A 26,116-nucleotide genomic window follows, 5' to 3' on the forward strand; every position below is an offset into this window, starting at 1 on the left:
GAAAAAGATACTCTACCTTGCTAATCATCAGGGAAATGCAAATCAAAACCACAATGAGGTATCACCTCACACCAGTTAGAATGACCACTATTCAAAAGGCAGGAAACAACAGGTGTCGGGGAGAATGTGGAGAAAGGGGAACCCTCCTACCCTGCTGGTGGGAATGTAAATTAGTAAAGCCACTGTGGAGAACAATATGGAGGTTCCTCAAAAAACTAAAAATAGAAATACCGTATGACCCAGTAACTCCACTCCTAGGAATTTATTCAAAGGAAATAAATTCTCGGATTTGAAAAGATATATACATCCCTATGTTTATTTCTTCATTATTCACAATAGCCAAGAAATGGAAGCAACCAAACTGTCCATCTATAGGTGAATGGATAAAGAGGATGTGGTACATACTGCCATAAAAAGAAAAAGAAATCTTGCTATTTGCAAATATGGATGGACCTGAGGGTATTATGCTCAGTGAAATAAAACAGGAGGAAAAAGACAAATACCATAGGATTTCACTTTGCTTGTAGAATCTAAAACACAAAATGAATAAAACAGCAGTAGGCTCACATAAGAGACTCACTGAGAAGTGACTGGTGGTTACCATGCGAAGGGGCAGGGGGATAAAAGGGCACAATATTTCTAAATCATAATATAAGCTGGTCACAGGGATAGAAGTGCAGTATGCAGAATATAGCCAATGGTTCTATAACATATTTCTATGTTAACAGTAACTGCACTAGTTGGATTTAATGTGTGTACCTGTTGAATCACTGTGTTGCATACTTGAAACCAAAATAATACTGTATATCAGTGATACTTCAATAAAAGATACTTTTCAAAAAATAAAAAAATCTTCAGTTATTCAAGGCTCACATTACAAAAATAGGTAAGAATGCTGCAGGTGTTCCCTGTTAGATTAAGAAGAGAAGAAATAGAGAACGTAAGACCTGAGGAGAACACATCATTAAGGAACTCGAATATTTAGTTCTTTCATCCATTTCATTCCTGCAAGCAACAATTTACTGTGTGCCCACTGTGGCAGAGCAGGGGCTATAGAGGCAAGGAATAATAGTTGTGACCACGAAGTGTTGAGATAATCTGGGCTGGAAAATTATATGAGTACAGCTACCTATGTAACACATGGTGGGATGAAGACAGTGCTGTATGTACTGTGGGAGTGGAAAAGAAAGTGTAATTCATTCTGCTGGCCGAAACCTGCAGAGACCTCATCTAAAACGGTTGGAGGTGGGGGGGGGGAGGGGGGTTGGTATATGAGGGGAGTGGGTACTGGAATTCAGCCTTGGAGGAAGAGTAAAATTCAGAAAGGGTGATAGGGGATAACTAGAATTCATAAAGGGTGTGTATGAGGCTGCCTGGGGAGCCTCATACACACCAACAGGGACAAGCCACAAGAAGAGGTATTAGTCCAGTATGGTAGGACTGAGGGACTCAGAGGCATGGAGGACACAGTGGGACAGGAAGGATTAGGCCACACCATGATTTCTGGATCAACTATAGTTTATGTTTTAAAGCTTGCTTACCTTGCTTTCACTAAACAAACCCATAAAAGGGTATTTACAAGGTCAAAAGAAACGTATTTTTTTCTGAAAAGTGAAAAAAAATTATTATACATTATCTGAAACTTTCCCAGAGCACATTTGCAGAAATGAGTTATCAAACTCTAAAATGACACAACAAATATCCTCTAAGGCCTTGGCAAGCCAGTGCTATGTTGATCTGTTTGCAAATATGTAAAACAAATGTTTTTTCCCCAGGTTTATGGTCACATTACTGTCAGCCTAATAAAAACGCATGCTTGTATTCCAGCTGTGCTACTAGCAGAAAGAGCAGTTATGCACCAACACCTTTTAAAATCCCCTCTTCAAATACATCACTCAGCCTACTAGGGAAACTCATACACCAAAAACAAACAAAATATTTAACAAATGGACAGCCACACAGGAACAGGAACATAAACATATGCCGTCAGGAAAACAAGGATCCCTTAAAAAGAATGGTAACTGCTTCCTTATGGTTATGCTAGAAAATTAGCTAATTCATCTTAGCCCACAAATGTGATCTGAGCAGTGCACTCATTATAAAAACACTCTGTCCACAATAAAAGTACTGAGATTTCCCAGTGGAGTTGAATTTAATTGGATTACCACCTGTGTCCACAGCAGTTTTAGAACTCAGACCCTCTACTCAATCTAATAAATATTATAAGTCCCTATGTAGAACTCATACTTGTGGGGTGCGACCCCTGTCAATCTCAAAGACTATTTCCTCCCTAGAAAGTGTGCCACCATAAAACTTTGTGCACCTGTCAGTCTCTTGAATGAAGTTCAGGGTTTTATGCTACTTTTTGTTTCTGCTCACAGGCTACAGAAATTTCTACTCTAGCTCCATCTCTTGCGCCTCCTTTCTCTGCTCCCTGTTTCTTGCCCTTAAATCTACTCATGGAGATTCTCCCCATTGGAATGCGTTTACAGTGCAGATTTCCCACCTCATTTCTCACCGATACTATGAATCCTAGATAGAAATCTAATTATCCCCCAAAAGAGCTGCCAAACAAAAGCCTGGACTGCCAATGCTTTCTATTCTCTTTATGATGAAGTGTAATCGAGGTAAAATTATGCAAAAGCAAGTAATACCATGTATGAGTTAATGAAATAGAAAACTCTGGGAATAAAGAGGTTTACAAGCCTTGGTAGTTGACACAAATGACATCTTAACTCAGGTGAGCAGAGTAGAGGGCAGCAAGGAAATGGGAAGTTTTAGGAAGAGATGAAGAGGGTAAGGAAGGAAAAAGGTGACAGCAGCACATTTCTGTAGAAACAGAGAATGATAGCATTCAAGTTAGTTCCTACAGACTCAATTCAATGCAATCAATATTTTTTGAGCACTTTCCATGGGTGAAGCGCCAAGGAGACTGCATGAGCAAGAGAGACACTGGCTTGCCACACGTCCACAGTGTACTACCTCAAATGTCAGTTCAAACACTAAAGCGCTGATTTCTGGAATTTCTTAAACCTTATTTATATATCACTTTTCCCCATTAAAAGATTACTGAAAAAAATGGGTGGTGATATGAATAGAAGAAAAAATGAAAGTAGAGAAGGTGAAACCATGAGTATGGTGAATATATAAAAAGCAACTCATGAGGTCTTTCATACTCATTAGAAGGTGGGTTGAAAATGTGATCCTGGCATTTCCGGCTATCTACTTCACTGGGTGAACAGTGACCCCACATCTGCCGGGGAGGTGGGGGAACCCACAACTCTAACACCAAGACTAAGAAGAAATTTATTCGGTGGGCCTCTGGAAGGGCAACTTTTAATTGACTACCCTGTTTCATAGGGCTGTTTCTTAAAATGAATGCCAATGTCAAAAATTCAGTAAAAATATCTGGGTGGGAGATGATCCCCTATTATACAGTCTAAACACACAGTTTAGAGAACAGTGAGCTGGTTTGTTAAAAATGAATACTGTGGCAAATTAAGTGGCATTTAAAAAGACATTTCTAGAATATGAGATAAGGCTGTTTTATTACCTATTGTTTTATAGCCTGTAGCTTAGCTCAAGATGTCCAATTATATAATGGTTTTAGGGCTCTAATACTAAATACTCCTAAATAAGCAACATTTCCCAAATGAAAATAATGGTAATGATAAAGTATTACAGCAAGGCTTAATCTATTCTATTATGACATGCTCACCCCATCAAATAAATTTCAATTTCTTTTTATAGGGCAAACAGTTATTACAATCACTAGGTAAAACTGCCACTCTACTGCCTGCCTAAGATCATGAGAGAATTTTTCAACCATTAAGATAACCATTCTGGCACTGACAGTATTTTATTCAATAGTATATTTACACTCCCTGGTAAAATAATAATGTGGAAATTTTAGAGATGGAAAGGGTCTTTGAGACCAATAAGACAAGTCTCATTTTGAAAAGTGGGCAAAACAGACCCAACTAGAGCTAATGAGTTGGTTAAGTTCAGGGAGTTAAGTGGTGACAGGGCCAGGTCAGCACTGAGATGCTGCAACTGCCTAACACAAACTAAACTAGCGGCTCATTTCTATTCTGTGACCTCAGCACATTTAGTTCCTATAGCTATTAGATCAACCAATATTTAGTCTCAAGTTTTCTACCTTAGTTTCATAGGAACCACATCCAACAAATATTTATATGCCAAGATACAAAATGATTTCCTATCTTAGACTTTACTGTAAAAGAGCACTGATACTGTTAGGTTGCAATAAATAGTAAAATCCAGAAACAAAAAACACCCCAGCAGTAATACTTTAAGTGCTGGAAAGGTGATAATGTTTAATATTTAATAGACTGGTCTAGGACCACTTCACCACTAAAGCATCCTCTTTTGTATAGTTAAATACAACCAGCAACATACAACTAATTGCTAGCCTTAGGAAAGAGCTCTGAAACCAGTGTTACAGAATACAGCGTGTGCCTTGCCTGAAGGTTTCAGCCCTGGGCAAGTTCACTAGGGATTCAGTGAGACCAAGAAATAACAATAGAACTTCTTAGTGTAAAGGGGTTTATACCTGGCTTTATTCTCATGGTAGGCTGAGCACTAGGATCATATCTGCATCCAGCAGTCCGCAGGTACGAAATTCTCCTCCATCTCTGCCTCCACCCAGAACACTGGGCAGAGCTCTTTATATAGTGACTCAGTCAATAATAGCTCATTGCCTATAGGTGTGGGAGCAGTAGCCTAGCATTTGGCCAATTACATCATCAAGTAGTGTAGCGTTAGGTGAGGATCCTAGCTTCCATTTTCCCCACAGTGTACCAATTACAAACACATGAGGAAGAAAGGTAGGAAAGTGTCTAACATGAGTGCTGCTTTAAGTTCAAAATATGAAAACAATTTCTAAATTAACATTTGGTGGTGGGATTAAAGCGTGCATATGCTTTGTTTGTAAATGCTAAAAAAACATACTAATACTTAAACTTCTCCACAAAGTACTCTTGACTTTCTCGAGTTTTAAACATAGCTTATGTATGGATTCAAATGTTTTATTTGGGGCCTGAAATCATGCCAATGAGTTTCTCAAAATAAGAGCAGAAAACCCAGATTAAGAAAGGCACAATTAGGTAAGGGGCTTTCTATTTGGAAATAACTCACCAGGGATAATAGTCACACAAAGCTTTATCTTCAAGAACAGAAAAGCCAGTGGCAACCATGGACTGCCTGGCAACCACTCATGCAAAGTGCTGACGAGCAGAGATGCTGCTGCTGACATGGGCACGGCCACCAGGCCACGCCTGGACCAACCTAATACCGCATGCTCTTGCTCTCTTACACTTCAGATTAAAAGTGTGCTTTAAAACACAATTCTGCTATAGAACGCATATTCATGTTGACAAACTTTCTTCTAAATTAAAACCACTAAATGCTCCTACAAGATACACACATACTTTCATAAAAGGCCTAATGTAATTGAGAATGCTTGTCTGAGATATTATTAAGGACAAGTCCTTGCAAACTAGGAATTTATGAGCTGTCAGCTCAAAAATAGCACTCCCCCCCCCGCCCCCGAATTCATAGGCTTTAGAACTCTGAGTGTAGCAAAAATATAGAGATAATGCATGCTGTTAGCCACAGGACTTTTCATGTCAAATGGGCAACCAAAAAACAGTGAGACCTTGGGAGGAAAAATGTCCCTACAGCCAGTTAATTTGATTTGCAGAAAATGGTTTAGTAGCCACGGTATTTGCTAGTTTCCTTAAGGCACAATTTCAAAGAGGCATATAAAGAAACTCACAGACTGGTCTTTATTTTTTGGGGGGTCTTCCACCAGACAAGTAAAATGATGGAAACATTTCCACATCTATAGTTCATCAAATTGACTTAACAGCATAAACAGCTGAGACTTAAACAAAATCTGCAAATTGGAAAGTCAAATGTAAGGCTTCTTAAGACAAACCACTGATCCCCTGTGATTAAGACTAATAAGCCCCACCGTATCATTTTCTACTTCTGAGAGAGAGTCCACATCCCCAATATGCCTGCAATGGCACCAACTCTAGATAGTGTCAGCTAGGAAGCATGGAGAAAGGGCTTAGACTTGCTAATTTAAGAAAAGGCAGTCAGTTTGGGGATGCACATAAATTTCTACTCAAAATATCAAGTGGTTTTCATAAAAACCTGAAGTAATCATTTCTGTTTAAATGGTGGATAGTGAGGGGGGGCGGGGTCCTTGCAGTGGGTTGTTCTACTGTTTGGTAAATCTCTGTGAAGTGCGACACCTGTAAAAGTACTATTTCACAAAGTGGAAAATACCTATTATCTTCATTACTCTATTAAGTCTACTATTTTACATTTTTAAGGAGTTTGCTCCTTTTTCTAGGAATTAGTAACAAAATACCCTCTTCATTCTCTTGCAAACATTCAGGAAAGGCATTTTAAAAATGAATTTAAATATTTTCTCCATCATTCCTAACTCTGAAGTCCCGAGATGGGTGGAGGAAAAGAAAAAAGAAACAAGAAGTAAAAATGACACATAATATCTTTGCTTACTTTATGTTTTTTTTCCCCCCATGTGTTCAGCTAAAAAATAAAGAATATTTTTCTCTCGTCAATAACAAACTGAAATTAATCTCATGGAGGGAGGGGGCGATGTTGAGAACTAAAACTCAAAGCCCTCCCCACACACAGACCCCAAGAAGCCTCGTTTTAAGAGGCTCTTTCCTCATCGGCCTCGGAGTTAGGGCTCCTGTCAGGCTCCATCACAATCAGCACTTTCCCCGTCCTGTCTGTTTTCGTGCACATCCACTCTCCTCCCACCTCCTTCAGGCAACGGTTCTACGCGGGCCGCAATACAACTGTGTCCGGCCAGCTGTTACTCACCAGCACACGCTCGTGATTCACCCGTCTCCCGGGTCTCGAAACAAAACGCGAGTTTTTCTTCCCTCGTTAAAACGGAGGGGCTCGCGGTTTTCCGAAAGGAAATTTCACTTTCCTACAACAGAGCGCCCTCGGGGCAGTCCCTGTGCCTGCCGTTTCCTCAGCCGCCCTCGGCCACGCCGGCTCCCCGGCACAGTGCCTCTGAGAACTCACTCCTGACCGCGGTTCGGACGCGGAGAAGCGCCCCCGGGGCCGCAGCTCCGCGGGCCTGCACCGCGGCTTGGCCGAGGTGCTGCGCCGGCGCCTCCCCGCCGCCCTGGCCTTTCCTCCCCTCGGTCCCGGGACGTGACACTGACTCTGGACCTCGCGACCCACGTCTGCAGCCCCGGCGACCACCTGCCCGGGTCCCCTCGCGCGCGCAGCCGGAGGGGCCAGCAAAACGCAGAGAACTCGCGTGGCCGCTCGGCTATGGCTCCCGCCGAAGTTGCCCCGCGCGAACTTTCCATCCCCGCGCCCGGGTCCGTACTCTCCTACCTGGGGCGTGCGCGGCCGCAGCAGCCGCGGGCGCCACGGCCAGGGGCCCCGCGGGAGCCTCATCCTGCCGGGCGCGGGTCCGCTCGGGTTGGCGCCCAGGGCCGGCGGGGAGCTGCGCTCGCAGAGCGTGCAGCCCGCCCCGCGGCGCCGCGGGCTGGGGGCGGGCTCACCGAGGGTGTGCCCCGCTTCCCACTCCCCGTCTTCGTACACGCCCCGGCCGCAGGCTGTTTTCTCTCCTCCGACCAAAAAAAAAAAAAAAAGAGGGAGGGAAAGCAAGCGCAAGTGAACCGCGCTGCCCGATCTTAGGCTCCGAGGGGCAGCGCGAATGCTTGGCCGGCCTCTCTGCCTCTGAAGCCCCGTCTGAAATGAGCGAGAGCGGATGGCTCACACCTTGCGAGCTGTTCCTTTCCAATCTTGCTGTTAATTCTGGGTTCTCTGTGCTCTGGGAGCAGTCTGTGCATGCCAGCCCCAGGGGCGACAGGCGGGGCAGGGGCGGGGGTGGTGCTAAGGAAAAAGCATCAGGGTCTGGAGAGAGGCAGGGTCTCAGGAAGTTGATCTCCTGGACTGAGCGGAAAAGAGAGAAAGGCAGGTCCCCCGGTCTCCACCCTCAGTGAGGCTGTCAGGCCTGTGCTTGAGATGCGATGTGAGGGGCCTTCTGCTCACGGGTGAGCGAGGGGGGCGGGGGGCAATGAGACCGTCAGCAGAGGCCTACCCCTGCCAGAGGTCTTTAGTTCATTGCATGGTGGCCTACCTGGAGCTCTTAGGAACAATTTCTCCTATAGCCGAATTGGCTTCTCTTTTGAAGCATGTTTTTTGTTGAAGGAGCTAAGGAATCCGAACTTAATCTTCCCAACAGCTGGGAAATCTATGCTGTCTTGGAGACCTCTGGTTTAGAAAAACCAACTGTCTTGCCAATGGGTTTCAGCCCCCGGCAAGTTCACTATAAATTCAGTGTGTCCAAAGAAGTGACAGTAGAACGTTCTTGGGGTGAAAGGGTTATAACCAACTTTATTCCACGGTGGCAGGTCAGTCACTAAAATCCCATCTACTCAGAGCAAATCTGTATGCAGCAATCCAGTCTCTGCTTCTGGGCGCCCCTGCCCACACAGCCATGCTTTGGGCCTCTGTCCTCGGCGCTGCCACCACTCCAGCCTCTGCTCTCCTGCAGCCTTGCAGCCATGCCACCGCGTCACCCAGAGCACTGGGCAGAGCTCTTTATATAGAGTCAATAACAAAGTATTGCCCACACAAGTGAGCTAGCCAACCAGGGCCAGGTGAGAATCCTGGCCACAGGAACCTTCATTTTATGCACACCAACCAACCATTCAAGAACAACCGAATCCAAGTTTTTATGTATATACTTACAATAGAGTTGCTAGATAAAATACAGGATGCCCAGTTCAATTTGGATTTCAGATAAACAACAAATTTTTTTGTGAAGATATGTCCCAAGTATTGCATAGGTCATAGTTAGTTCTTCTTTAAAAATGAAATGTCTGGGATATACTGATACTTGAAAATTTGTTGTTTATCTGTAATTCAGACTTAAGTGGGCTTCTGGTATCTTTTTTTGGTAAATCTGCAAGAGACTGGAGTTAATGAGTCAAAGCTGGCAAACGAAGCAACATGTGGCTAATCTCTCATGATGATCCTTTATTGAAAACTCCTTTACTGAAAAAAGATGGTTTCTGTGAAAGCAAAAACCGTGCCACCCATAAAGACTGATCATATGTGTTAACTAGGATCTGCATTTCAAAATACAATTGCCCTGAACAGATAATGATGCATTAAATATTAAGTACACATGAAGTAATTTACCCTGACTTCTTTCCTTCTATTAGCTAGTGCTCCAAATGAATGGAAAGAGTTTTTTTGGCTATTGTGAATGATGCTGCAGTGAACACAGGAGAGCAGATATCTTTTCAAGATCATGATCTTATTTCCTTTGGATAGAAAACCAATGGTGGAAATACTGGATCTATGGTAGCTCTACTTTTAATTTTTTTGAAGAATCTCCATACTGTTTTCCATAGGCTGCACCTATTTACAATCCCACCAACAGTGCACAAAAGTTCCCTTTCCCCAGTGGCTAAGATGTGGAAACAACTTGCATCCTTCGAGGGATGAATGGGTAAAGAAAATGTGGTAGATGTATAATTATCTCCATTATATATTATATGTGCTCTGTTATATATTATTGGTCTATTATATGCTGTTGTTATAATGCAATATTATTCAGCCGTAAAGGAAATCCTGCCATTTGTGACAATATGGATGAAACTGAGGACTTTATGCTAAGTGAAATAAGTCAGACGGAGAAACACAAATACTATACAATTTCACTTACATATGGAGTCTAAAAACATCAAACTCATAGTACCAGAGATTAGAACAGTTGGCACTAGAGGCTGGGAGATGGGGAAATGGGGCTGCTGGTCAAAGTGTACAAACTTCCAGTTATAAGATGAATAAGTTCTGGGGATCTAATATACAGCATGGAAACTATAGTTAATAATACTGTATTACATACATGAAATTTGTTGAGAGTAAATCTTACCTATACTTAATACACCAAAAAAAAAAGGTAACTACATGAGGTGATGGATGTGCTCATTAACTTGACTGGTTATCATCGGCAATGTATACATATATCAAGCCATCACATTGCACAGTAAATATATACTCTTTTTATTTGTCAGTTACACCTCTATAGAGCTGGGGTGAGGGAGGAAAAAAATTAAGTTTTATTAGGAGGGAAATTGAGAAGAAATGCCTGTTTTGGGCCACAGATTCTGGCCCTACACATCACTATAATACTTTTTTTCCTGACAGTTTTTTTGGCTAACATTCCCTTTCATTGACTTTTCATAGGACATTTTTATAATACTTTGTATAGAGAGAATAGAAAAGATAATTATCTCTACCTTGTGGATTGTTTTATGTCATTGATAGCTTAGGAAAGAGTCTCTCAGCTTTACAACTCACATCGGCAATGTGTTAGTGCTTTCTTAGATTTGGGAAAACTTTCATCAGCATATATGAGCCATCATATTTGAGAGAATATTCCACAGACTAGCTTTTGGGTCCACTCATTTCACATGTCATTTTATTTTCATGGAAACTATAGTTAACAATACTGTATTACATACATGAAATTTGTTGTATTTTCATAAGCCACATGCTTCTGGTAAGTTGAAACTGTAGGACATAGTCATGCTGCAGTACAACCTCTGGCCCTGTACTTTTGGGTCACAGCACAGAGTAAGCTGGCCTATTAGGTGATGGAGTATTCTTGGAAGCCATTCCTACATGGGCATGGCTAGCTATAACCTAATAATGAGACAGGGACCGTGGGTGTAGTCAGAGTAGGGTGAGCGCCTCTGGGAAAAGCAAGGCAGCATATTTGCAGTCAGAGTAACATAACTACATGCAAGGAAACCCCTTACCAAAACTCTGTGTTAAACCTTAAGCTCTAGGGTCATTCTTAAGTGAGATCAGTTAATATTCCCCAGATAAAGAAGAGTAGCACATGTTTTTATTATGCTAATCATTTATAATCATGTGTAAGATTCACTTTGACATGCTAAAAGGTCCCGGCCTATGTGCTGTCTTTCCTCCTTCAGATCTGATGAAGTGATTTTGCAAACTGGGCAACTAATTTAGCAAGTAAGCCCAGGCCTAAACAACATAGTAAAAGGCAAGAAGGATTCTACCTTAAAGATAAGACGGCATTTTAATACCCAGAAAGTAAAGAAGTAAGATCCTTAACTTACTCTTTAGCAAATAATACCTCAGCCCACCTTGGGGGCTGGGCAGGTGGCCTTGTTTTAATATGCTCCCAGACCAAGATGCTGGTATCTCAGGGAGAAATCATCAGAGCAAGAAGTTGCTTGTGTTAAGTTAATTCTAAATATTCAGGAACCACTTAATAAGTCCACACCCCTAAGCTGTTTTCATGGTCCCCAAAATCCTCAACCACCTATAAAACCCCTAGACAACGCACCACCCCAGACTCTCTTGCCAGGAGCTCTGTCCTTTCACTTTATCTCTAAATAAAAGCCTGTACCTTGCTCTCCTGCCTTGAGTGTTTGTGAAGCTCATTCTTCGGCTACGTGAACAAGAACCCCAGCATCAATAATACGTGGAAATGACTGTAAGCCACAAAAACCAAGCTAAATGTAGCTCCAACTCAATCTACTTTTTGCTGGATCTTGAAAATGGCCATGGTCACTCAGTCAGCTGACACAAGGGGATGTGTGACAGTATGACAGAGGGGTGGTTGGAGAGGAAAAAGACAGTCATCTTAGTTGATTCCAGTTTAAAAAATCACATTTTAAGAAATATTACAAGAACATATATACTTTTAGAAATATTACAAGAATAACACCACCTGAACACATTGCTAGGCCTCACCCCCTCCTCTCCCAGGTGCTTTGGAAGAGGTTTGTGTAGGTGAAGAGCCTTGAAGCTTACTTGCTGACACCTAAGTCCTCCATAAATGTTATTATTACTACTCCAAACCTGCCTATTTTGTAGTCCCTTAGTACCTGCCTATTTTATACTGCTTATCACACTACCCATGTGCACTTATGTCTGGCTCTCCCGCTAGACTATATATGCAGGCACATATGCTTGGTTTTATTAATCTTGTCAGAGTGTCAAGCACAGTGCCTGCTTTAAAGACTCAGTCAACACTGACTAAATGAAATCATGCTAATAGAAAGGGAGATTATAGAACAATTTAAAAGAGATGTGACTGAGTAACTTTGGGAGATGTAAACACAGTAAAGAAAACAATAAGCAGAGACAGAAAATGCTTTTGTCAAATGCTTGAGATCAAGGATCAGAGAGGTCAAGACTAAAGAGAAATGCAAAATAGGTACAGGAAGGGCATTTAAAACAAGCAGTGTGATTCCATTTATATAAGACATCCAGAAAGGCAAATCTATAGAGACAGAAAGTGAATCAGTAGTTGCCTGGGGCTGGAGGTGGAGTTGGGAGTGATGCAAATGAGCACAAGGAAATCTTTTCTGGGTGATGGAAATGTTCTAAATTGAATTATGGAGAGACACCATTGCGTAAGTCTGTAAATTTGCTAAAACTGATTTGTGAAATTTACGGTATGTAAATTATGCCTCAATAAAGTTGTTTACAATTCTTTTTCTGAAAAAACAAGATCAGAGATTCCAGTTTGAAAAGACTGTAACATGTAAGCAAACTTTAGGAACTAACAACTCACACTGAGTAATTGTTCTGTCTCATCAAGATTCCCATCCATTGTGGTGAAGTTCATTGTGCATCAAAAGGTCTATTGTGCTGAGCCACCACAAGGACAGGGAATCCCCAGGAAACCCTTTTCATCTGCAGTGTCCAGAGGGTCTCTTGTGGCAGTTTGCTAACCAAGTTACCAGAAGTACATGGTTAGTATAAAGAATTGATGTTTGAAATGAATAGACCCACAAACGGGTCTGTGGACTATTCTTCCCAATATTACAGGTCCCATAAAAAAAAAGTCTTGGTGGAAGCTTTTCCAAATTCAAGGACAATCCTAAGAATTGGTGCGACATTACCAATAGTGAGTTCTAAAGCTTAGGAACATTTTTCTAAACTATGAGGGATATAAAACAAATCAGCAAGCTAGAGAAAAGACAATCATCTTTTTAATTCTCTCTGTGGAAAGTATTATATAATTGTTGTCCAATGAAAAGCCCATTAAAGGGAATGTACCCAAAAAACCATTAGAAAAAAGTATCATGGTGATGTGTAGGGGCAATTAATTATTTACTTTTAAAACATTTGTTTTTTATGACTTATTTTCTCCTCTAAATAATCATTACCATGATAATTTTGTGTTGCTAATTTTTTATTATTATTCATAAAAAGGGTCTCCCAAATTATATAAGTTTCAGGCTCCACAAAACCTGGATCTGCCTCTGTGGGTCAGGCATAAGCACTTTATGGTATATTTAATCATTACAAAATAGCTATGGGATGAGTATTATTAGCTCCCTATTAGAGAAAGAAACTGAAGCTTAGTAGGCTAAGTAATTTTTCTGAGGTCATATAGTCAACATTCAAACCTGGAATTATATAACTATGGCCCAAGCTTTTTGGCTCCAAGACCCCAAGATAACCTTGACCTTACACTATCTTCATTTGACATCACCCTACCACCTGACCTTCCCATGGCCACAGCTAGAAATGGGGTGAGGTGAAATGAAATGAATTGTTGATGTTCAGGGTCAAGTCCTATCTTACTTAAACTTTTGATATTTTGTTCATCATGGATTTTTGCACTAATTTTGATTTTTTTACATACTACATTAAAATATTACTTATCTTAAATGACTGGATTTTTGGTGCCCCTTTAAATTATAGCCCCAAGTCATATCCTTAAGACATCAACATTCAGATTTGTGCTTTATCTTCTAATAAAAGGAGTCACCAAAATTTCACCCATTGACTTTTATACAGCGTGCCTTTTCAGACAGTTCTCACTTCTCAAACTGCCTTCCATTTGCACAACTCAGTTTTTCACGTATCAGTAATGATATTGGATTATCTAATGTTCGTATTGCTTGCCTGCCACTGGCAAAGGGTCTAGGGTCTAGCCTCAGTCAAGTTGGAAGGAAAGTTTATTTACAAAAAAAGTTTTATATCTATGTTACCCGGTCTCGTTGAACCATCTAAATTGAGCAACTTCTCATACGTCTTCTGCGGACACCTGCAGCGCCAGATTGTAGGGTGGACAGGCAGACTGACGAGGGCCTCTCAGCCATCTCCCCTGAAGGCCCCACACTGATTGAACTCCAAGAGTAACTAGAGATGGATACCCTTTTCTCTGTTCTGCCTTCAAGTCCTAGGCCTTCATTTTTAACAACTGGAGTCATAAAGAACTTTGTACCCAAATGAGAATACATTATTTTCAAACATGTATGGATGATTCACTATACAATGACCATAAAAATGCCTCAAAGAAATCTCAAAAAAAATTTTAGACTTGCTAACATACAAGCTATGTTCATGAAATTGGAAATTAACAAAGAGATAAAGCATCACTACCACTGGAATTTAAATAACACATTTATAAATATTCATATTCATATGAATATTTATAAATAGAAATAAGTGGAAACTGAGAACTATTTTAAAACTGAATAGCAATGAAAGCTTTTAATATTAAAACATTCACTACTCACAAAAATATATAGTCTTAAATGCCTTTATTAGGAAATAGGAAAGTTTTAATCTAAGCTTATGATCCAAGAAACTAGAAAAACAGCAAAAATAAAATTAAAGGAAGATGGGAAGAACTGATAAACATAAAAGTAGAAAACGAATCAAACTTCCTCTACCCTTCTGCTAAAGCAGGCTCCTTCAAAAATAGAGTGAGTCAATACAACCAAAAGCTATATTTTTTAAAGACACCAAGAAAGGCAAACCCGAAACAAGAATAATCAAGAAAAAATAAAGAATATGTATATGTACAGAGAGCGTGGGAAAAGCTAACCCCTAACAATTGCTTATATCAATCAAATTAAAACTATAAAGAGAAAACTTGGTTAAACAAAGATAAAATCTGAGTAGATAAATAGTCACAGATTGAAACAGTGCTTAATGATCTATCTACTTGGAAAAATGTTCCAAACCCAGAGGGTCCATTCAACCAAAACTTCAAGAACAGATCATACCTATCTTATATACCAAAATTTTAGCTAATTTATATAAATTGTTCCAAAGCATCATAGCATATGCAGAACCATCCAATCCAACTCATTTAATAAAACTGGCGTAATGCTGACTTCAAAATTAAACACGTAAACATTATAAAAGCAAACTATGGACTGATCTTACTAATAGAATAGATCCTAAATACAACATTAGCAAACAGAATCCAGTAGTGTAGTAAGAGAATGATAAGTAAGAATTACTCCAAGCTGCCAAGAGCCAATTCCCAGGTTTCACATTTTCTGAATCCAAACATGTCACATGTAACTCACGCCCAGAGGCTGAACAGTTTCTTCATTAAACTGTTTGCTGCCTCCACCTTTACCCTCTTCAGCCACTTACAGTAAGTGGGCTAGACTCCTGCTAGGCTCAGATTACATATCAGTCCTCTTTTCCAAGCCCTTCAGAGGTTTTGCACCTCTTTCAGAGTGAAACCCACAGACCTCACCATAGCCGGCCAGGACGCTAAAGATAGGCTTGCTCACACTAACTCCTATTCCCTGCCTGTAGTCCTTGCTCTGCTTTATTGTTCTTAGCATTTAATTATGACCTGATGCATATTTATTATCTGTCCCCACCAACTGGACTGTGAGCTCCATGAAGCAAGAGATCTTGTCTGTTTTGTTCACTGCTCTAAAACCATCACCTAACATTGCCTGTCACATAATAGGTTTTTAAATATTTGATGAATTAATGTATTAACAGATGAAAATAAAACAAGACTTTAAGTTTAAAACAGCAACTGCTGTGAAGAGTGACATGAAAACACTCTGGCTGTATGTGCACAGTGTGTGGCAGGTGTTGGTCAGGCTGTAGAAGATGGAATGATGAAGGAAAGGGATGAATTTCTTTCCCACACAGGACACAGGAAGTTGTTAAACAGAACAAATAATTAAATAAAGTGGAATAAATACGCTAATGGGAAAAGTACTGAGGCCTTTTCCTGGTACTTTCAGCAGGGAGACCCACCTGGGCTCCAGGTGAGGGTCCAGCTGCCATCAGTACACTCTAGCAACTGAAGGAACAAGGGGAGCTTGCCAAAGGAGATGTGCTTCTAGCAGAGGGAACAGCATGGCAAAAGAGTTAATAACTCTCTACTAATGAAGAGATAATCAGGTGGAAAGTTAAAACTTGATATCAAACAAAATTTAGCATAATAATTGTGGCTCACTGCTGAGCATTCAGTTTTGAAATCTGATGGCATTTGGGTGTAATGGATTTAGACTACTGGCTTCTGTACATCCAGAAGTACTGGATGAACTGGAGCAAATGTAGTGTGGTAAATAAATTGAGTACTAGGGAAAAGAGAGTTCAGGTGTGCTAGTCTCACTCGTCCAACACCAAAATGCAATGGTGCATTTTTTCCCTACATATATGTACAACAACAGTAATAGTAGTCTAACTCTATTAGGGTTCCCGGACTCGATTCCAACATGTGTGTGTGGGAAGGGGTCTTCCCACACATAATTCCACCAAGCAATTCTCTAACACCCACAGGGTATCAGAGAACTCAAATCATTCTGAGGCTGTCTGCCTGGAAACAGCAGCAGATCCCCAGGTTAAGGGCTCCCGTCCTACAAGACTACCCCTCCACCTGCTACTCCACACGCCAGTTGCAAACCTGTGCTTCTCACCTACCGGCTACAGACTATAGAGGTTCCCACAACCTCCCCCTTAGTTCGATTAGTTTGTTAGGCATGGCTCACAGAACTCAGAAACACTTATGTTTACTAGTATAATAAAAGATACTATAAGGGTATAAGTTAACAGCCAGATGAAGAGAGACATACGACAAGGTCCCAAATAAAGGCCTTGTGGAGCTTGGGGTCTGGCTTGGTGGCACATGAAGGTGGTCTGGTTCTCCAAGCATAGAAGCTCTGCCCAACTGAGAAACAGGATCCATATAAGCAGAGAGCAGAGCAGACAGAATAAGCTCTTCTCCGGGGGTTTTATGAAGGCTTCACTGCATAGTCATGATTGATTAAATTATTGGCTGTTGGCTGATTCAACCTCAAGGGCAGGGGTCCAAAAGTCTCTTATTAACATGACAAGACACCCATTTCAACTTTAAGACTCTGCAGTGATTTCAAGAACTATGGATGAAGACCAAATATACCTGGGAAATATATATTTGGTCACATGAATGACCAAACATGCATTTCTTATGACTCATTATATTGCATGGTGGCATTAGCCAGCACTAAGACTTCGGATCCTTTAGTGTCCTGTGGACAAGAATTTCAGTGAAGGTATTAACTGGTAGGCGTGAGGCCCTGAAACGAGTGATATGAGGGCAAAGAGCAGACTCAATGCTGGAGGGTCATTACTACCATTACTGTTGTGCTCTGTTTTGCCAGAATATTCACTGCAATTGGCTGAATACTTACTATGCACCACGTGTTACACGAGAAATATTTATATTTGTCCTATACAATTCTCACAAAACTCTTACCATGAAATTACTATCTCTGGTAGGGATACTGAGGCTCAGAAAAGCTTAGAGACTTGCCCCAGGTCACAAAACTAGCAGAGGCACTAGAATTCAATTAATTTTATGTCTGGCCTTCAAACCGTAATTTTTCTGCTTAAGTTGGTCTTACATAATGTGATAGATCCACAGCTAGAATTGAATTCTTTTTCACTATCAAATTTGCTTGCACTAAATGTAAGTCATGAAACCATAAAACTCTTAGAAGAAACTATAGGCAAAAATCTCTTGAATATAGACATGAGCAACTTTTTCCTGAACACATCTCCTCGGGCAAGGGAAACAAAAGCAAAATGAACAAATAGGACTACATCAAGGTAAAAAGCTTCTGTACAGCAAAGGACACCAAGAGAACAAAAAGACATCCTGTGGTATGAGACAATATATTTGTAAACAACATATCCAACAAGAGGTTAACATCCAAAATACATAAAGAACTCACACACCTCAATGCCCAAAAAGCAAACTGCACCGGATTAAAAAGTGGGTGGAGGATATAAACAGACAATTCTCCAAAGAAGAAATACAGATGGCCAACAGGCACCTGAAAAGTTGTTCCACCTGGCTAATTGTCAGGGAAATGCAAATAAAAACCACAATGAGATATCACCTCACACCTAGGATGGCCAACATAAAAAAGACTAGCAACAACAAATGCTGGCGAGGATGCGGAGAAAGGGGAACCCTCTTACACTGCTGATGGGAATTTAAACTAGTTCAACCCTTGTAGAAAGCAATAGGGAGGTTCCTCAAAAAACTCAAAATAGAAATCCAAGTGACCCAGGAATTCCACTGCTAGGAATTTACCCAAAGAAAACAAGTTCTCAAATTCAAAAAGACATGTGCACCCCTATGTTCACTGCAGCATTATTTACAATAGCCAAGATATGGAAGCAACCTAAGTGTCCATCAGTAGATGAATGGATAAAGAAGATGTGGTACATGTACACAATGGAATATTGTTCAGCCATAAGAAACAAATCCTACCATTTGCAACAACATGGATGGAGCTAGAGGGTATTATTTTCAGTGAAATAAGGCAGGAGAAGGACAAGTACCAAATGATTTCCCTCATTTGTGGAGTGTACCAATGAAACAAAACTGAAGTAACAAAACAGCAGCAGACTCACAGACTCCAAGAAGGGACTAGCAGTTACCAAAGGGGAAAGGTGGGGGAGGTCAGGTGGAGAGGGAGAGAGAAGGGAATTGAGGGGTATTATGATTAGTACACATGGTGTGGGGGAGATCATGGGGAGGATACTGTAGCACAAAGAAGACAAGTAGTGACTCTGTGGCATCTTACTACACTGATGCACAGTTACTGCAATGGGGTGTGGGGGTGGTCTCGATAATACGGATGAATGTAGTAACCACGTTTTTTTGTGAAACCTTCATAAGAGTGTATATCAATGATTTATCAATTAAAGAATTTGCTTGCACTATGCCTCTCAGGTCATTTTCAATTACTATTCAGCACAGTATAGAATATTCTTTACCTAGTGGGGACAGAGGTTTTAATTTTTGAAGAGTTTGAGTCCTCAGTGACCCCTGTTTGGGTCACTGTAGTATTCCATTAACTTTAGAACTGAACATTAAAGTATTAAATGGCATTCTGGAAAATCCTATAGGTCCCAGAGAAAGTCCTCCCTGCCCCATAATACAGCAGCAAATTCATTCCTCCTCACAGTTAGGATCAGTCCCTTTTGGCTGTTGGTATAAAGAGACCAAAATGGCCAGATGGTAGTCCTCACTTCCAATTCAGTGGGAACATTTTTGCGTCCCCTGGGGAAGGCACCTCTCTGTTGGGAACCAAGACCTTAAAATTCTGCAAAGAGGTTAAGAGGAATTTCTCTTACTTCCCATCTGAACCCTCAGCCCTGTGTGTCCTGTCTATGGCAGAAAAAGGCTGGTTGCAACTAAAAGCATATACTGCATCTTACAGGCCAGTATACCAACACTCTATAACCAAGTCTTCAGTAAGACATTCCATTTTTCTATCAGGCCAACTACTTTTGGGGGCTACAGGTTGTGGTAAGACCAGTGAATTCCCATTGCTACACTTCCTTTGCCATGAAATGAGTTATCTGACTAGAATCAATGTTGTAGAGGTCCCACGGTAATGATGAAGGCATCCTGTAAGCCCACAGTTGGTGACACCAGCAGAAATACTACAGACAGGCAGGCAAATCCATACCCAGATTGTGTCTATTGTCCATTGAGGACAACTTGCTCCATGATGGAAAGGTCCAGTGCAATCAACCTGCGATCAGGTACCAAGGAATGGTAACATACTGAGACATCTAAGTAGGTCTCCGTGGAGGGGGGACACCCATTTAACCCACGCATAGCTTCCATCCTTGCAGGTATAGCAACTTTGGACGTAGGCCATTCAGAAAAGCATTGAGGTGGCTAAAGGAAGCAGCTAACATTTACAGATGGGTCACTTTGTCCACCTGGTTGAAGGCAGATTTTGCTGCAGCCACTCCCTGGTGAACATTCATACGGAATACAAGTATCTTCACACTGGGTCCACTTCATGAAATCCATCCAAACGGCTGGTCTCCAAACCTCTGTGTCACCAGTTCCCAATCCCATTCCTTCCAAATCCCTGACCATTTAACTAGCCATCTGCTACTGCCTACGAAGCTATATATATAGATCTACGTCTCCTGGCCATCTCAGTCTACACAAACGGACAGCTTGAAGTACTGCCTACAAAGAGGAATTTCCCTCACAATCAAACTAATGCTGAAACAGTCCCATTGGTGACAGCACTGCCTTAAAACCAGGCTTTGGGTTTTCTTCCTCAGTTTACTGATGATAGGGAAATGCAGCCATTGAGTCTGAGCAACCTGCTCATGCAACTTACCCCAGGGCCAGCTGAGTTGGGTAGTTCATAGACCATCTTCATTTAATAATGGGCCACTGGTGGGCATGTTCAGCCTCGGGGCTCTGGTCACACCGGTCAGCTAAGATCACAAGAGCACTTGGTATCTTCTAATAGACCAGTCAGTAGCAATCTAGGAACTGTTCTCAAGGGTTTTTTGCAGAACAGGATATGGCTGTGCTCCAAAACTACAGAGGTCTGTAATTCCTCACTGAGCCAGCATATGGCACTCATACTTGCCAAGACTCTCCAGTTGGATCTGCTGGGTCAATGAAGACCAAGTGAGAGTGGTTTGCACTGCAGCCTGACTTGATGTAGAGCCTTCTCTTGCTGAGGGCACCTCAAATTGGCAGCCTTACAGGTTACTTGGTAAACGGGTCCAAGTAGCACACTGAAATGTGATCTGTGAAGCCTCTAGGATCCAAAAAAGCCACCGCAATGAACATAATGTTGAGGAAGGTACCACAGGAACAGCAACTTGTCTTTCATTTTGGAGGGGACCTTGAAACATGCTTCAGACCACTGAACCTTAAGGAACTCCAAAGGTGGTACACTTCTGAATTTTTGTGGGCTTCCTGGCTACTTTCTAACATAATTCCTGATCTCTCTCTCAGATTTTCCTTAAGTTTCTATCAAGCATAGGGTAGTATGTTTGTTCTTTCATCCAAAAGACTGCTTCTTTTGTTTCCAGGTCTTCAACTCATTTTATCTCTTATTAGAGTCATTTAAAAATGAATTGACAGAAATCTGTTGCATTCCTATACGCTAACAATGAAGTAGCAGAAAGAGAAATCAGGAGAACAATTACATTCACAGTTGCATCAAAAAAAATAAAATACCTAGGAATAAACTTAACCAAGGAAGTGAAAGACCTATACCCTGAAAACTACAAGATACTCTTAAGAGAGATTAAAGAGGACACTAACAAATGGAAACTCATCCCATGCTCTTGGCTAGGAAGAATATTGTCAAAATGGCCATCCTGCCTAAAGCAATCTACAGATTCAATGCAATCCCTATCAAAATACCAACAGCATTCGTCAATGAACTGGAACAAATAGTTCTAAAATTCATATGGAACCACAAAAGACCCCAAATAGCCAAGGCAATCCTGAGAAGGAAGAATAAAGCAGGCGGGATCTCACTTCTCAACTTCAAGCTCTATTAAAAAGCCACAGAAATCAAGATAATTTGGCACTTGCACAAGAACACACCCATAGACCACTGGAACAGAAAAGAAAGTCCAGATATTAACCCAAACATATATGGTCAATTAATATACGATAAAGGAGCCATGGATATACAACGGGGAAATGACAGCCTCTTCAACAGCTGGCGTTGGCAAAACTGGACAGCTACATGTAAGAGAATGAAACTGGACCATTGTCTAACCCCATACACAAAAGTAAATTAGAAATGGATCAAAGACCTGAATGTAAGTCATGAAACCAATAAAACTCTTAGAAAAAAATATTCACAAAAATCTCTTGGACATAAATATGAGCAACTTCTTCATGACCATATCTCCCCGGGCAAGAGAAACAAAAGCAAAAATGAACAAGAGGTACTATATCAAGCTGAAACAGTTCTGTAAAGCAAAGGACACCATCAATAGAACAAAAAGGCATCCTACAGTATGGGAGAATATATTCATAAATGACATATCTGATAAAGGGTTGACATCCAAAATATATAAAGAGCTCATGCACCTCAACAAACAAAAAGGAAATAATCCAATTAAAACATCGGCAGAGGATCCGAACAGACACTTCTCCAAAGAAGAAATTCTGATGGCCAACAGGCACATGAAAAGATGCTCCACATCACTAGTCATCAGAGAAATGCAAATTAAAACCACAATGAGATATCACCTTATACCAGTAAGGATGGCCACTATCTAAAAGACAAACCACAACAAGTGTTGGTGAGGATGTAGAGAAAGGGGAACCCTTCTACACGGCTGTTGGGAATGTGAATTAGTTCAATCTTTGTGGAAAGCATTATGGAGGTTCCTCAAAAAACTCAAAATAGAAATACCATTTGACCAAGGAATTCCACTCCTAGGAATTTATCCTAACACATATGCACCCCAATGTTTATCGCAGCGCTATTTACAATAGCCAAGAAATGGAAGCAACCTAAGTGTCCATCATTGGTGAATTGATAAAGAAGATGTGGTATGTATACACAATGGAATATAATTCAGCCATAAGAAGAAAACAGAGCCTACCATTTGCAACAACATGGATGGAGCTAGAGGGTATCATGCTGAAATAAGCCAGGCAGAAAAAGACAAGTATAAAATAATTTCACTCACCTGTGGAATATAAGAACAAAGAAGAAAAGTGAAGGAACAAAACAATCAGCAGACTCACAGAACCCAAGAATGGACTAACAGTTACCAAAGGGAAAGGGACTGGGGAGGATGGGTGGGAAGGGAGGGATATAAGCGGAAAAAAAGGGTGATTAGCAGACATGATGTGAGGGGGTCATGGGAGGGCTGTACGACACACAGAAGATGATTAGTGATTTTATAGCATCTTACTATGCTGATGGACAGTGACCGTAATGGTGTATGTGGAGGGGACTTCATGATAGGGGGAATCTAGTAAATGTTATATTGTTCATGTAATTGTAGATTAATGATACCAAAATTAAAAATATATATACCATTTGCAAGTTTCTAAAAATGGGCTTGTCTACAGAATTTTCAGTATTTTCTTATATATTTTTACTGGATGAAATCTGAAGACAAAGAATCTTCACTGTTTATTCATTCAATATTCATTCATTCAAATAACACATTTATGGAACATTTACCATATATTAGGCAGTGAATAAAGTAAACAATGAAAGAGATGTTCTGCTCTCATGGTGCTTAAAGTCTAGTGAAGGGTGGCACACAATAAATATAAAAACATACAAATATATTAGAAGTTCTGTGATAACAAATGTTATGAGAAAAAATAAAGGGGACAGTAACAACAGAGGGCACTATGCTACTTTATGTAGCTTGCTTCATTGTTATGATTGATAATCTCCTTTTGGAGATTAATGTAATCTAAGGGTACTGCTAAAAATTCCAATGCCCATGTCTTTCATAATCTACCATATCCACTATCTAATGTGCACACACAGACATCTCTTAGTAAAGACAATGTTTACATCTGACCTGATGAATTACATATCTAAGCACAATGTTATTAAGTAATATCTGAATTATAAAATATGAAGTTACCTAAGTATGGCTTACTTTTTTAGATATTGGAAGTCCTTTACTTATAAGCAAATTGCATTTCTAAAAGTCCCTTTGAAAATGTGCACTTAGACTCTGAACACAATCTTTCCCAGAAAAACAGTATTAAGTATAGGGATGTGTATCCAAGCTTATTATTTAGCTGAAATGCAATTCATTAAAACTGAAGAAATAACAGGAAATAATATTGCCTCTATTTAAGTATTAGATGGGTGAAAAATCTCTACAAAAAATCCAATTTTTTTTCCTTCTGGATGATACTTAAGAAAACTGGGTTCATTAAGGGAAAAACAGAGAAAATGAAGAGAACATTATGGGGCCTAACAGGTATTTTCAAGGTCTTAAGAGGTTGCTGTAATTATCTGTTTTATGTAACTGTAACTTAAAGTTTTAATTTTCCTTTATTTTTAAGAAGACATGTCATTTAGTTTACTCATTAAGTCTTGATTACAGCTAATTTCCTCTTCTCATAAACCTAATGGAGAAAATATAGGGAAAAAACAGCCAAAAAGAAGAAAAGATTTTTAAGTTTGGAAACAATAAAAGAGGCAAAGCTAATTTGTAAGATTATTATATTGTAGATTTATTTGGAATAACAGAGTTGGAAATAAACTGTGTCCAATAATAGGAAAATGGGAAATAAATTTAGACTTGGAACATACTGAAGCCCCCAAAGGGAAATTTTCTGGAGACTACTTAATGAACTAAGAAGAAAACAAAATACGTTCAATGGAAAAACAACAACAACAACAAAAAAGCCTAGTGATAAGACTGCTACGATCTCACACAGATTTTTCTATAAGCTTTTCAAGTTTTAGTGTTAGTGTTATTTTAAAGATTTTTCTTTCCATTTTCTAAAATTCTAAATGAACATTTCTAAAATGTGCATTACTGATTTTACCATTTTAAGTGTTCTTTTAGTATGATTTTCATAATAGGAAAAATCAGGAAAAGGTGGTTTTAGAATAACTATATTAAATATGCATCTGAAAAAAATGTATGTGGAAAATAACATTCGTAAAAAAAGAAGCAACTGAAAAACATGTTTAGTTCATTCTCTCCGAAACGAAACAGCCTGATGGCAAAGACACTATAGACAGTACAGGTGGTGGCTCCAAATTGTAACAGGTTCCTATATTAAATTCCCTCTATGAAACTACATAGTGTGGGTCTTATTTTCCTGACTAGACTCTAACAGTGGTACTTGTCTTCTATGAAGCAGTATTGTCTACATAACAAAAATCAGATATGCAAACATCCACAGTTGTATACTGGGCATCTTTTTGTCTTTCTCTACCTATGTACCCAACCACAGCCTGCACTCTTCTTTAAGCAACGAGTCTCCCACACATCTGACACCAGCTATCTTCAGCCAGCAGCCAGTGGCTCTGCACCAAGAGTGATATCAGGCACGGGATCAAAAAAGGGTTTAAATCCATCTCACAATGAAGATAATGGTGGGAGAACTCACACTTATAAATAGTCCAAAAATTCAAAATAGGAATATGATCCAGAATGTGGTGCATGTTCCTATATGCTATTGCCAGTGTAACAGGACATCAGGACCATCGAATCTAGGTTTTGTGTTCCTGTTCAGCAGGAAAACTTTTACTGGCACTTTTATCTTTAATCAGTCCCACCAAGTTGCAGGAATCATAAGATATCTGCCATTCATTTCCTTGTATGTTCAAGTTCCTTTAAAGGAACTTTTAAGAAGCAGCAAATTAAAAAAAAAAAAAAACAACAACTCATGAGTGGTTTCTAAAAAATATGAGACTCAATAGATTGTTCAAAACACTGAAATAGAAGCAGTTTCCCCTGTAATTCTTTTTCTTCCTACCATCCTAAATTGAAAAGAAATGCAATAGTAAAAATTAGTTACCGTAAAAAGATAAAAGTTTTACTGTACTGTCATTCACTTTCTGCCAGTACACAGAGATCTAAATGTCTCCCTTGGTGGACTAAGGTAAGAGAGGTGGGATCCAAAGCCACTCTTGCAACTAAAACATCACTGCCTCTCTTAATGGACACTGATGGACACTGACAGCGGTGGGGTATGGCAGGGACTCGATAATAAGGCTGAGTGTAGTAACCACGTTGTTTTCCTGGTGAAACCTTCGTCAGAGTGTATATCAATGATACCTTAATAAAAATAATAATAATAATGCTATGAGAAAAACAAATACTGCCTCAAAACTGTGTATTTCCTCTTATGCCCCTGGTGGTGAAACAGAAGCCCACACAATGGCCTCTCATTTACTTCATCCTTTCCCCTTTGCGCTACCCATTCTCATTTACACTGTCCTTCCTATCAGAGATATTCACATTAGTATATTCAATATGT

The 26,116-nt window shown here is 40.1% G+C and overlaps 1 protein-coding gene across 4 annotated transcripts in view; it reads right to left on the bottom strand.

Annotated features, from left to right (window-relative positions):
• MCUB (mitochondrial calcium uniporter dominant negative subunit beta) overlaps nt 1-26,116 on the bottom strand; it is a 144,888-nt gene that overhangs the window by 87,273 nt on the left and 31,499 nt on the right. The window contains exon 1 of one of the 4 annotated variants that reach the window (XM_073237189.1): nt 7,414-8,191. The exons of 2 other annotated variants lie outside the window; for them this stretch is intronic. In XM_073237189.1, the coding sequence (XP_073093290.1) occupies nt 7,414-7,476 (63 nt within the window). In that variant the 5' untranslated portion in view covers nt 7,477-8,191. Of the gene's footprint in view, nt 1-6,882; nt 7,362-7,413; nt 8,192-26,116 lie in introns of those variants that run through there. One more of the 4 variants, XM_073237190.1, reaches the window with a different exon arrangement.

Source organism: Manis javanica, chromosome 5, assembly GCF_040802235.1.
Source record: "Manis javanica isolate MJ-LG chromosome 5, MJ_LKY, whole genome shotgun sequence".
NCBI classification, from domain to species: Eukaryota; Metazoa; Chordata; class Mammalia; order Pholidota; family Manidae; genus Manis; species Manis javanica.